This window comes from Lepidothrix coronata, unplaced genomic scaffold, assembly GCF_001604755.1.
Source record: "Lepidothrix coronata isolate B3197 unplaced genomic scaffold, Lepidothrix_coronata-1.0 Scaffold119, whole genome shotgun sequence".
Taxonomy (NCBI): Eukaryota; Metazoa; Chordata; class Aves; order Passeriformes; family Pipridae; genus Lepidothrix; species Lepidothrix coronata.
In genome coordinates this window covers 2895929-2907627 of record NW_016690299.1, presented here as the reverse complement: position 1 = coordinate 2907627, position 11699 = coordinate 2895929, and the positions used below count along the sequence as shown (strand labels likewise).

General features: G+C 48.4%; 1 protein-coding gene across 2 annotated transcripts in view; it reads right to left on the bottom strand.

The window, feature by feature from the left end:
- Positions 1-790: 790 nt before the first annotated feature.
- ERO1A (endoplasmic reticulum oxidoreductase 1 alpha) overlaps positions 791-11699 on the bottom strand; it is a 19251-nt gene continuing 8342 nt past the window's right edge. Inside the window, exons 3-16 of one of the 2 annotated variants that reach the window (XM_017825466.1) lie at positions 11285-11368; positions 9780-9818; positions 8743-8819; positions 8575-8648; positions 7767-7887; positions 7332-7369; positions 6449-6460; positions 5273-5299; positions 5003-5095; positions 3463-3709; positions 2529-2598; positions 2330-2416; positions 1889-2022; positions 791-1056 (exon numbers count right to left, since the gene is read on the bottom strand). In XM_017825466.1, coding sequence (XP_017680955.1) covers positions 996-1056; positions 1889-2022; positions 2330-2416; positions 2529-2598; positions 3463-3709; positions 5003-5095; positions 5273-5299; positions 6449-6460; positions 7332-7369; positions 7767-7887; positions 8575-8648; positions 8743-8819; positions 9780-9818; positions 11285-11368 — 1164 coding nt within the window. In that variant the 3' untranslated portion in view covers positions 791-995. The remainder of the gene's footprint in view (positions 1057-1888; positions 2023-2329; positions 2417-2528; positions 2599-3462; positions 3710-5002; positions 5096-5272; positions 5300-6448; positions 6461-7331; positions 7370-7766; positions 7888-8574; positions 8649-8742; positions 8820-9779; positions 9819-11284; positions 11369-11699) is intronic. The other variant, XM_017825467.1, reaches the window with a different exon arrangement.

Sequence of the window (11699 nt, the reverse complement as noted above, 5' to 3'; positions counted from 1 at the left end):
TGTCCCACTGCTTGTCCTTGGAGCAGCAGAATTCCCTGTGCCTCATCCTGTGCCATCTCCGAGGAGCAGCAGCCCCAGGGCGGGCACGTCCTTTCCCGTTTTAGCCCTGCCCAGATACCATCCCCCAGGGAGCAGATCCCAAAAGAGGCCAAACCCACTTGCACAAGCTGGGAGGGGCAGGAGGGCCCAGGAACTGGGGTCCTGGCAGCAGCTGCTGCCCCGTGGACTGTTGGATACAGCTGATGGTGGGCTCTCCTTTCCCTGAATGAGGAGGGGGAGCCTCCAGGTGCCGAAAGCCATTAGTGGGGTTCCTCCAGGGTGATCCTTCTTGGTTCATCTTCCCAAGCCTTCAGTGGGGGCAGCAAGGACCATCAGGAAAAGGAAGTCACCTTGGGACAGCAGCAGCTCCTACAATCCCTTGAAGTGATTTTTTTTTTTATGCAGCAGGAAGTTAGTGTGGACACACTGGAAGCGAGGGGCTGGTTGGAATCACGGAGCAGACAAGGAATTTCCCCCCAAATTTATTCAATGGCACGGTTCTTGCCCCGCCTCCAGCTTCTGAAGGCAAAGCAAATATGGGTCTGATCCATCCAAATAGCACAGCAACATTTCGAGGAGTTATTCCAAATGATCTTCCAATATATAAAATACAATTTACAGACGGTCCTCAACTTTTATACAAAAAAAAAAAAAATAGCTTTTTTTTTTTTTTTCCCTTGTACAAAATCCCTCATCAGCAGGTTACAGACAATCAGCTGGGAACAGGAGGCCCAGCAAGTGGTTTTCCAATATATAAAATACAATTTACAGACGGTCCTCAACTTTTATACAAAAAAAAAAAAATAGCTTTTTTTTTTTCCCTTGTACAAAATCCCTCATCAGCAGGTTACAGACAATCAGCTGGGAACAGGAGGCCCAGCAAGTGGTTTTCATGGTGTAAGTTGGAGTGTGATGCAACAATGATGTTTGTCCATAAGTCTCTCTCTCCATGGAATTCACCGCATGTTTTGCAAGATATTCCTGAAGTTTTCCAGTTCTTTCACGCTGGTTGAAACCCTGTGTGCAAGGAAAGCAAAAGGGAAACGTTACAGCAACATTCACATGATGAATTATTTAATATCTGAGAGAAAGGGGCTGCAACAAGCAAGGCTTCAAGCAGCTTCTCGGGAAGAGAGAATTTAGAATTCCAGCTAAATTAGGTTCTGGTTCCAACCAGGCCCTTCACTAATTTCACAGCCGCTTTTTAAAGCAAACACTGGGAATCCCAGTGGAACAGGATGTTACAGCAGTGATCAAGCACATTAAGGACAGGTCAAGAAACAGACTGGAACATTCCAAGCTGCACAGGCAGGTCCTGGATTCTCCTGGCAATATTGTTTGCCAGAAACTCCAGGTCTGTCAACACCACAAAGTGCTAATGCACAACCAGAGCATCCTGAAATCCCCTCATTAAGGCCTTGTTATCCTCCTTTTCTGCCAAAAACTCCTCATCCAGCCCTCCACAGGGGCTGGACTGATGGATTCCTGTTAAATGCAGTCATGGCAAATGGATCTGGGAATGAACTGGTGGAAGGAGAGCTCTGAGGAGAGCATCCCTTGTCTGGGACGATGTGCTCTGAGGACAGTCACACAGTTCCTTAAAAAATTACCAAATTCTTTGTATCTTAACACAAATGCTTCCTTGAATTCCTTACAGAAGAATAGAGTATAAAGTTGTTTGAACTTTTTCCAACTGCTGCAGTCCATATGAACAACATCCGGTATCTGAGACAGCGTGATAAGAGCAAGAGTCACCCCCAAAACTGCTGAGAAGAACTGACTGTTAGAGCTGAAATGGGATGTAACACAGCAGTCTGTGTAAAAGTAGAGGGAAAAGCCTCAAACTCACCTTCCAAAGGCATTAAATAAGGCCACAATTTCCTGTCTGGTCAGCTGGAATCCATAGGAAGGGCCACTCTCAGGCATCTTCTCAATGAGGTTCTCAGAGAAGAGGATCTTCAGGGCTGTTCCCAAGCCCTGTGTCTGTGCAGGGATCAAACGGGATCGTTTAACAGCAGGGAGACACCCAGGGCCTGATTCAAGTTTAGTTCTCCATCTCTGCAACATCATCTTAACAGGGTAAGAGGATTTTACTCAACCCAGAGGCTCTGCACCCCCTCCCCTCTCCTGGGGAGTGGCAGGTTATCCCAGTTTCCAGCTGCAAAGGCCACAGGCAGCTGGACAGGTAAGGAATCAAGCAGCCCTGAGCTGTATCTGGGTATCCAAGAACCACCTCCACACATGAGTCCCATCACCAGGAGCTTCCAGACACGCTGGTGACAAATCTTACCTGCAACTTCCCCCACAGCCGACATTTGAAGCAGCCAACACAGTCCATGATCTTGGAAATATTCTTGAAGTGCAGCCTAAATTCCTCCTGGGGGAAAAGACATCCACATTGATCATGGTTATGCCCTAATCCCTGCATTAATCCCAATTAATCCTGGACTTCAGAGTTAGGGGAAAAGCTTCCTGAAAGCAGCAATTACCTTTAGTTTAGCAGCTTCTTTTTTGTTCCCCGCAAAGAAGGAGTTTTCATCGAAATGCAGCGGGAAAGACCTGGGAGGGAATGAAAGAGAGTTTTATTTCTCCCCAGGATGTTTGGATGGCTGAAGTCCTGGTCAGGTGTGTGGATAAAACAGAGGTGTGAGCCACTGGACATTCTAATCTTGGACCCAACCCCAAAGGGGGCTGGAATGAGATGATCTTCGAGGTCCCTTCCAACCCAAACCATCCTGGGATTCTACTACCTCTTTCAATCTGAGCTGGCATCTCACCTTGGAGACATTTCCAGCAATTGCTCAATGGTTTTGAAGCAATTTCAGCCTGTTTTCCAACAGACACAAGCACAGGAGTGTGACCAGATAAATTCAAACATTGATCACGACAGGAGACACCCCATTTCTGCCTGGTTCTGGTATCTCCCATTCCTCTTACTCCAAATTCCATCCAATAGCCTAAACCTCTGTTACCAACACATTTAGGATGTTTTTGTAGTCAAAAAGCCAGGACTGGTATCCCACAGATGAGTCACACAGGTGGCCAATTTTAGGTCTGGCACATAGGCAGTGATTAAATTCAATTCTGCTCAATCCAAAATGCACCCAAGACTATTAAACCCTGGGACTAATTAAACTGTAGGACTAATCACCCAAATCTTGCTATTTGCATACAGATATTAATGTTCTCCCACCAAAACTACACTACTGGTACAATGTCCCTGCTCCTTACAGGGGGGTTGGACTAGATGACCTTTAAAAGGTCCCTTCCAACCCAAACCATTCCATGATTCTATGATCCTACTGCACAAATCACTCCAGGAAGGAACCCAAGACCTGCCTTTCTAGGAGCTTTATGTGACAATCACACTCAGACATCCCAGGGTTTCCAGAGCCACTGTCCCCAGGTCCCAAGTGTAATTACTTGGCCAGGTGGAGAATTTCCAGCAACAGGTCTTTCATTTCCGCATCCTGGCTTTCATTCCCCGTGTACAGCTGGAACCCCGGGCGCTCAAAGAAGGGCAGCACTTTGGAGAGGGCCCTCAGCTCGATCAGGTAGAGAAAATAGAGGTTCTTGAGCCTTCTGGGACCTTCCCCTCTGGTGAGAACTTCATCAAACCTCTGCTGGAACTCGGTGACGTTGGGGCCCCATCTCTTCTCTGACCACGTATCTGAGGGAGAAAAGGAAACCCCAAAGACATGAGGTGGGTGGGTTTAGTTCTGGTTCAACTCCTCCCATGTGCACAAGCTCAATGGTGAAACGTGACTCCAGCCAGGGAGATCCAAGTTTTCCTGAGCCACAACCCTTTCACTGACCCAAATTCATTTGTAAATGGTACAAAGTTTAACCATTCATTTAGGTGACCTCTGAGATTATTGAGTCCAAATTTTGACCAAACACCACCTTGTCACCCAGACCAGAGCACTGAGTGTCATATCCAGTCTTTCCTTGAACACCTTAAGGGATGGTGACTCCACCACTTCCCTGGGCAGCCCATTCCAATGCCTGACAACCCTTTCCATGAGGAAATTCTTCCTGAACATTTTTCAGGAGAGGCACAATTTTAACCCAGTTCAAACCCCAACAAACACAGAGTTCCCGCAGACCTTTCTCAGGAGGTTCCTGAGTCTTCCTAATGATCAGGGAAACCTTAAGAGAATTCCTGATGATATGGAAAAGCAAGAGAACAGAAGCATCCAAGGATCAGAGGAGACTGGCCTCTATTTTCCACTATCAAGCCCACAAAGGATATTTCTGTTGCTCATCCTATTGTCTACTTAAGATTATACAAAGTATGTAGTGGAAGATGTAATAGTCTTATCAAGCTGATGTCATAATCCCAGTTCATCTCTTTGATGTTTCCCTGTTATTCCATTTCCCAACTCCAGCGTGGTCTAACTCACATCAAGGTGAGGCCTCTGTGGGCTGCAGAGACTTAAGTGTAATTATTTACTTAAATCTAAGTGACTTACCCAAAATCCCAACAGCTATCACCTTGATTTTCAACCCCAGGGCTGAGATTTGGATTCCTCAGGTAGCTACTTATGGACCAAAGCACGGAAAGGAAATGGAAATGGCAGGTGGAAATGGATCAAGGGTCTTGGGAAAGCCCAGCCAAGCATTTCACAGCCCAGGTGAGGTTATTGCTGAACTGGCCATAGTAAAACTAGACTAGGAAGGGACAGCCTGGATGCACAGTTAGAAACCCACTCCAAAGCAACCTTGGAGCAAGAACGGAAGGAATATGTGCTGGAAGTCTTGGTACAGAGCACGGCCCAGACCTGAAGGCATGTGGTAACTGCATTTCTAATCCTGCTACACAACCTGGGTGCTGAGGGAGGGAAGAGAAGAGCACAGGAGGCCCAAATCCTGCTGGAACGGGCTCCTAACAGCATTTAGCAGAGCCATGGAAGTGTCCATTTGGGACTGAGGCAGGAGGGCTGGGGCAGGAAGGTGCATTTACCTTGTAGGAGGTACCTGGCACTGAGGTGGATGTTGATGCTGGCGTGGAGACCAGAGATGAGCCTGTAGAAAGCTCGTTTCTCCACACAGACACCTGCAAGGAGATGAAACGAGCCCTTTAAGACACTGAAAGCATCTGCTGGATTTTCTCCTCCAGGCTGTGAGGCAGGAATTTAATCTCACTGAGTGTGGCCATCAACCCCCCACCACCACTCCTTGGCCAGTTTGTGTCCATCCCAGGAAGACCAACCAAGTTTAGACCCGGGATTACCTTTCAGCCACTTGTAAAACGTGTGCCCTGGAAGAGAAAGGAAAACACACATCAGTCTGAGGGTACAGCCCTGATGCCCTGACACCACCTCCAAGGCCGCTCCCAGAGGACCTCTGCCCACTCTAGTCAGCAGAAACAGGGAAAGGAGCATTAAAAGAGCATGAAAATGGTTTTCCTGCCCACCCTTCTGAGTGCTGCCTCTCTAACACGGTGTGGCAGCAGCTCAACACAGCACGTGGGCTTTCCCCAGGGGCTGGGGGGGCAGAACAGTTGGGAAAAATAGGGATCATGGATTGCTTTCCTCTTCAGGGCAGAGTGGGGAGAGGGATATTTTTGTAAAACAAACAAACCAACCAACCAAAAAAACCACGGAGTGCAACCAAGTGTGTACAATCACACAAGTCAGGGTTTCTGCTACATATTTAGAAGTAATCTGGGGAGCATAAAATGATTTGGGGATGATTTGGAGACAAAAAGATGCTGTGTAGCATGGAGAGCTCCAGGGAACAGCCCTTCCCAGGGCCTAAGGGAGTTGGGCACCCAGCTCCTGTCAGCTGGCAGGGGCTGTTGGGATTCTGAGTCTTCTCCAAGCTTTCTCAGCAATAAGCACTGAAAAAAACCCCACAGCACAAATCCCGTTCCTGAAGGCTTCCCACACTTCAGTGACTGACATCAAACAGGACTTGTGCTCTTAAAATGCTGCTGGTGGACTTTTTAAGACCTTCCCATGAGGATGGGCTGGGACAGGGAGCTCAGAGGGAACTGCTCAGAGTCCTCTTCTCTCTGTCACCAGTGACAGGACCCCAGGGAAAGGCTGGAGCTGTGTCAGGGGAGGTTTAGGCTGGATCTCAGGAAAAGGTTCTTCCCCCAGAGGGTGGTTGGGCACTGAACAGGCTCCCCAGGGCAGTGGTCACGGCCCCAAGGCTGCCAGAGCTCCAGGAGCTTTTGGACAACGCTCTCAGGGACAGGGTGGGATTGTTGGGGTGTCCTGGGCAGGGCCAGGGGTTGGACTGGATGATCCTCGTGATCCCACTCAGGATTTTCCATGATTCTATAACTCTCCAATTTCTGTTTTGCCTGATTAATGTTTTTGCAGTATCTAATGGCACAGCTCAGGAGAGCACAAGAGAGACACATCTGTTTCTGTTATCAGTAAAAGCAAACAGGGCCACTCACCTCCGTCATCTCCTGGTGGGAAAAAAGCACAAGTGGTGGACAGAGAGAGAGAGAGAGAGAGAAAGAGGATAAAAAAATTAAACACGACCAAAATTAAACTCCAAAGCACAAGCTCTGCTCTGTTAATCTGCTCTGACAAAAGAAGGAGCCTCTCCAGGGAGGTTTAGGAATGTTCTGAACACAGAAAACTCCAAGTGCAGCAGTGAAGATGCTGGATGAGCAACGGTGCTGAGTAACCTGAGCAGTGCAGGAGGGATCAATATTTGCAAAGGAAGTAAAACCTGATATTTCCAAGGACATTGCACACTTCCTTCAGCAGCCTTGCTCCTGAAGAGCCAATCCTTTGCACCAGGGTCAAAGGAGGGGGAAAAGCACCTCCATGGTTCGGGGAAAAATAAAGGGATCATGGCAGAGGGTACTGCTGGAGGTGTTCAGGTCACACAGATGAGGAGTGAGGTTGATGATATTCTCATGTTTCCAAACTCCTTCCCTACTTCCATTCATACTGTCCAGCCTTGAGTCTAGGGCAGAGCTTCTCTTCCTGGGTGGTTTCCATGGAGGATCCCAGCCAGGTTCTCATCTCAGTCTGTCACAGATGGTTTGGCATTGCCAAGTACAGAAACCAGGGAGAGCTCAGGGGCCAGCCCTGCTTCTTTGTCCCTCCAAAACTCACATTTCTTCCAGGAGTGGGGGGTCAGATACCCTTTCTCCATGATGGATGCTAGAAAAACCCACTTCCAGGTGCCATAAAACTCTACACTTAACCAAGAGCTACAAAATATTTCTCATGCAGTAAGAGAAGCAGCTCAGAGGGCATTTGCTGCTCCTGGAGCTGGGATCAGTTCACTACTAACCCACTTAGCGAGATAAATAAGTGACTCACCTCTACCAGATGCCAAAGGTCTTTTTACATTCTGAGGCCTAAGAGGGGGAAAAGATATCATTTAAATAAGACATGTAAATAAGTTGCTGTCCCCTTGCTGCACAGACACAGAGCAGAAGTAGCTACTTCTGCAGTCAAACAGCCTGAGGGGATCTAAAAAACCCTTTCTGTGCTTTAGCTTTGCTAAGGCAGGGAAAGGAAAGAGCAAAATGTGAATTTCTGTGGGGGTTTTTTGGTGGGGTTTTCTTCTTTTTATTTTAGAAAAAAAAACCAGGCAGGAAAACTGAAGTGTCTGTCTTGGTGCAACATGAGGCACTCAGGGGGTGGCCACACGAGCACTGACAGCCCTCCCTGCACAGGCACAGGAGGATGGGGATTAATTCCTGCCCCTCTGCAGGAATCAGGCTCGTGGAACTTGTCTCCCAAAGCACCTACTTGAAGCAGTTTTCCTCATAAATGCTGTTCCAGATTTTCCAGGCGTCCGGCCCCTTGTAGCCCGTGTAGCGTTCCGGGTTCAGGAGTAAATCCACATACTCGGCATCAGGAGAGTAGATGTCTGTGAAGGGCAGTGCTGGGTCAGTGACAAGGAACTTCTGAAGGGAAAATGACATTTTCCAAGGCTGATCCAGCCAACTCTTCTCTAACTTGCCAAACACAAGGCCCTGAGCACTAATGAAGCTTTATCAGGAATATTCACATATTGCTTTCAAAATACTAAGGGAAATGGGGGGTGGAAAAGAGCAGAAATGTTATTTATGCTCCAGGCTTGTTGGAATATCACACACTGGCCTGGAAGTTGGGGCTGTTTAGCCTGGAGAAGATTGTGTTGGAGACCTCAGAGCAGCATTCCAGGATATGAAGGGGGCTACAAGGAAGCTGGAGAGGGGCTCTGCATCAGGAACTGTAGGGATGGGACAAGAGAGAATGGCTTCAAACTGACAGAGGGCAGGGTTAGATGGGATATTGGGAAGAAATTCCTGCCTGTGAGGCTGGTGAGGCCCTGGCACAGGTTGCCCAGAGAAGCTGTGGCTGCCCCTGGATCCCTGGAAGTGTCCAAGGCCAGGTTGGACAGGGCTTGGAGCAACCTGGTCTAGTGGAAGGTGTCCCTGCCCACGGCAGGGGGTGAATGAGCTGGGCTTTAAGGTCCCTTCCAACGGACACCATACAATTCCATGATTCTGACTTCTGCAGAAGTGCTTAAAACCCCATCCCAAGACTTTCCAGCCCCAGCACGTCCCCGTACCATCGGCCTCACAGAAGCTCTCCGAGGAGTCGTCGTGCCGTGTCCACTGGAGCACTGCCTCCCGGGTCTCTGTGCTGCAAAAAACAGGTGGAAAAAGACCATCAGGGAGAGCACTGATCCCAGGTGTCCTTCAAGGACAAGGAAGGATTGTGGAAGAAGAAGTCAAACCTCAAAGAGTCATCGACGGCTCCGAGTCTCTCGGCTTCCTCACACTCCCCATCGCGGTTATTGGCTTCTTCCGAATACTGGGTCGGAAAGAAAAAGGGGTGGGGAGGGACGAGGATTAAAAAGGAATTTTTTATTTTTTTTTTTTTTTTGCTGTTATAATTCTGCCTTTAATGCACTAAACAGGTTAAGCACCAGGAACACTTTTATGATTCACCCCACCCTGTTTTTCCACGGGATGTCTGCAGATATCCAGAGGCTTATGCAACGGTGATGAGTCTTGCAGGGACTCAGGGCAGCCTCTGGCACTGCCACAGGAGCATTTTGTGGTGACACGTGCCCTTGGAGAGATGTCAGGAACACCTGACTCGAGGACAGCCACCTCGGAGTCTCTATAGCACCCCAAACACTTGAAGAGGGTAAAAGTCTACCCAAGAGCATCCTGACAAACACTGACCCTTCCCAAACCCAGTTCTGGGCACTGGTGAGGCACCACAAATCCTGGATCAGTTTTGGGCCCCTCACAACAAGAAAGACATTGAGGGGCTGGAGTGTGTCCAGGGAAGAAAACAGAACTGGGGAAGGGTCTGGAGCAGCAGGAGCAGCTGAGGGGGCTGGGGGAGCTCAGCCTGGAGAAAAGGAGGCTCAGGGGGGACCTTCTGGCTCTGCAACTCCCTGGCAGGAGGGGGGATCCGGGAGGGTCGGGCTCTGCTCCCAGGAAACAAGGGGCAGGATGAGAGGAAACGGCCTCAAGCTGAACCAGGGGAGGTTTAGATTGGATATTGGGAAAATTTCTTCATGGAAACGGTTGTCCGTCACCGGAACAGGCTGCTCAGAGCAGTAGTAGAGTCACCATCCCTAGAAGTGTTCAAAAAACATGTGGATGTGGCACTTGGGGACATGGTTTAAGGGTGGACAATGGTGGTGGTGGGTTGATGGTTGGACTTGGTGATCTCAAAGGTCTCTTCCAGCCTTACCAATTCCATGGCACAGAACTGGACCTACAAGCTGCGTCACTTTATGCCCAGAGACAGACCTACCTTGTAACTTCCGGATCTGATTCCATCAGGGACTTCATCCTGAAAGACAAAATGGAGCATGTGCCACGTGTGGGGCTCACGAGGCCCTTCAGCCTCATCTTTGGGGAGGGTTAGGAAGGTGACCACAGTTTTTAGGAGTGAGAAGGTGTAAGCCCAGCTCACCACACGTCCAGCTCCTCACCCTTCCCCAGACTAAGGTGAAGCAACGTTCTTAGTGGTTTATTTTGATTTTTTCCAAGATCCCTCTTCCCCAAAGGCTGCTACACATCAGATTCTGCTTTGCTTATCCAAGTGCAAGGTTGGGAAAGCCAATATAAACTCCAGGGGAGCTGGAATTGCCTCTGATCAGCTGATGTCTGGCACCACCTTCCTGGCAGGAGCCCAGTTGCCTCCTCAGACATTGCATCCACCAGCCCCTGACACACGTCATTCCAAAACGTCCCTCTTACCACTCCAACATGGAATGTCAGCCCTACCAGCCCCATGCAACCAGGCCCTAAATTCCCCTCAACTTCCATTTCCTCCATGAGTAGGAAGGCAGTAAAACCACTCTTATGACACAGGAGATAATACTGTGATGGCCAGGAGCACAGGAAGAGAAAAATTAGGCAATAAGAGTTATTTTTGTTGCTTTTGGAATGAAACGGACCCAAATGCAAATAATTAAGAGCAGCAGTGGCAGTCAGTTCTTAAAATAAGAACAACTTCTAGCTAACACTTAGTTAATTGTAACATAACTCCACCACATTGGTCATAATCATTACCAGAAATAGATTTTTTTAAAGAAAAAAAAAGGTATTTAAACAACATTTAGGGTTATTTTGAAGGGGGAAAAAAAATCATCACTCCATGTTAGGACTCAAGAATGAGGGGGTAAGACAGTCTGTGCTGGCTGCCAACCCCTGGGCTGGGGGCATTTCACCACCTCTATCAACCAGCCACCAAGCTGGGATTCCCTCACCTTCTCATCCCCTTCTTTTTGGGAAGACACCTGCAGTCAAGATGTTTTCCTTTAGCTCAGGGAACAAAACCCTTTTAGCCAGGCTACAGGGAGAAGATTGTACTGGGAACCAGAGGACTCTCAAAGAGCCATTTCACGTAAAAAGAGAGGGCTGGAAAGGGCTGGAAAGCCAAAACTAAACCCCAGAGCAGCTCATGGGCCAACAGGGTGAAATCCTGGCAATGAACACAAAAACAACAGTGGGTTTGCCCCCAAACCATCTTACTTATGAAAAAACTAAAAGAGGAGAAGTTTAGTGTCAACTATTACGAGCCCAGCCTGTCTTGAAATTTCCAGAATTTAATATTTTGGCCTTTCCGGTGGAGATCAGTATTGCTGCACCCAGGAAAGCTCCATCAGAGCCCTAATTTTGCTATAATTGTGATAACAAGATTAAGTCACTTATCTGCTGCTCCCTTTTGGTCTGCAAAAAAAAAAAAAAGATAAAAATAAAAAAAAAAAAAAAAGATAAAAATGGATGTAAAAGAATGTATTTTGTACTTACAGAGGGGCAGGGCTGGACAGCACAGTCCCTCATTCCACAGTGACTGTTGTCATCCCAAAAAGGACAAGGTTTCTTCAGGTTTACCTGCAAATGACATATCAACCCTATTCCACATCTCCTCCAGGCAACCAAGCCAACCTTCCACTCCACAGTTTTCCAACACAGATGCCCAGTGTGCTTTCCCACACAGGCATTTCCATCATTCCAAAATGCTCCGAGGGCTGGAGCCCCTCTGCTCTGGGATGGGCTGGGAGAGCTGGGGGTGTTCACCTGGAGAAAGGGAGGCTTCCAGGGAAAACTTAGAGCCCCTTCCAGTGCCTAAAGGGGCTCCAAGAGAGCTGGAGAGGGACTTCGGACAAGGGCCTGGAGTGACAGGACATGGGGCAGTGGCTTCCCACTGCCAGAGGGCAGGGTT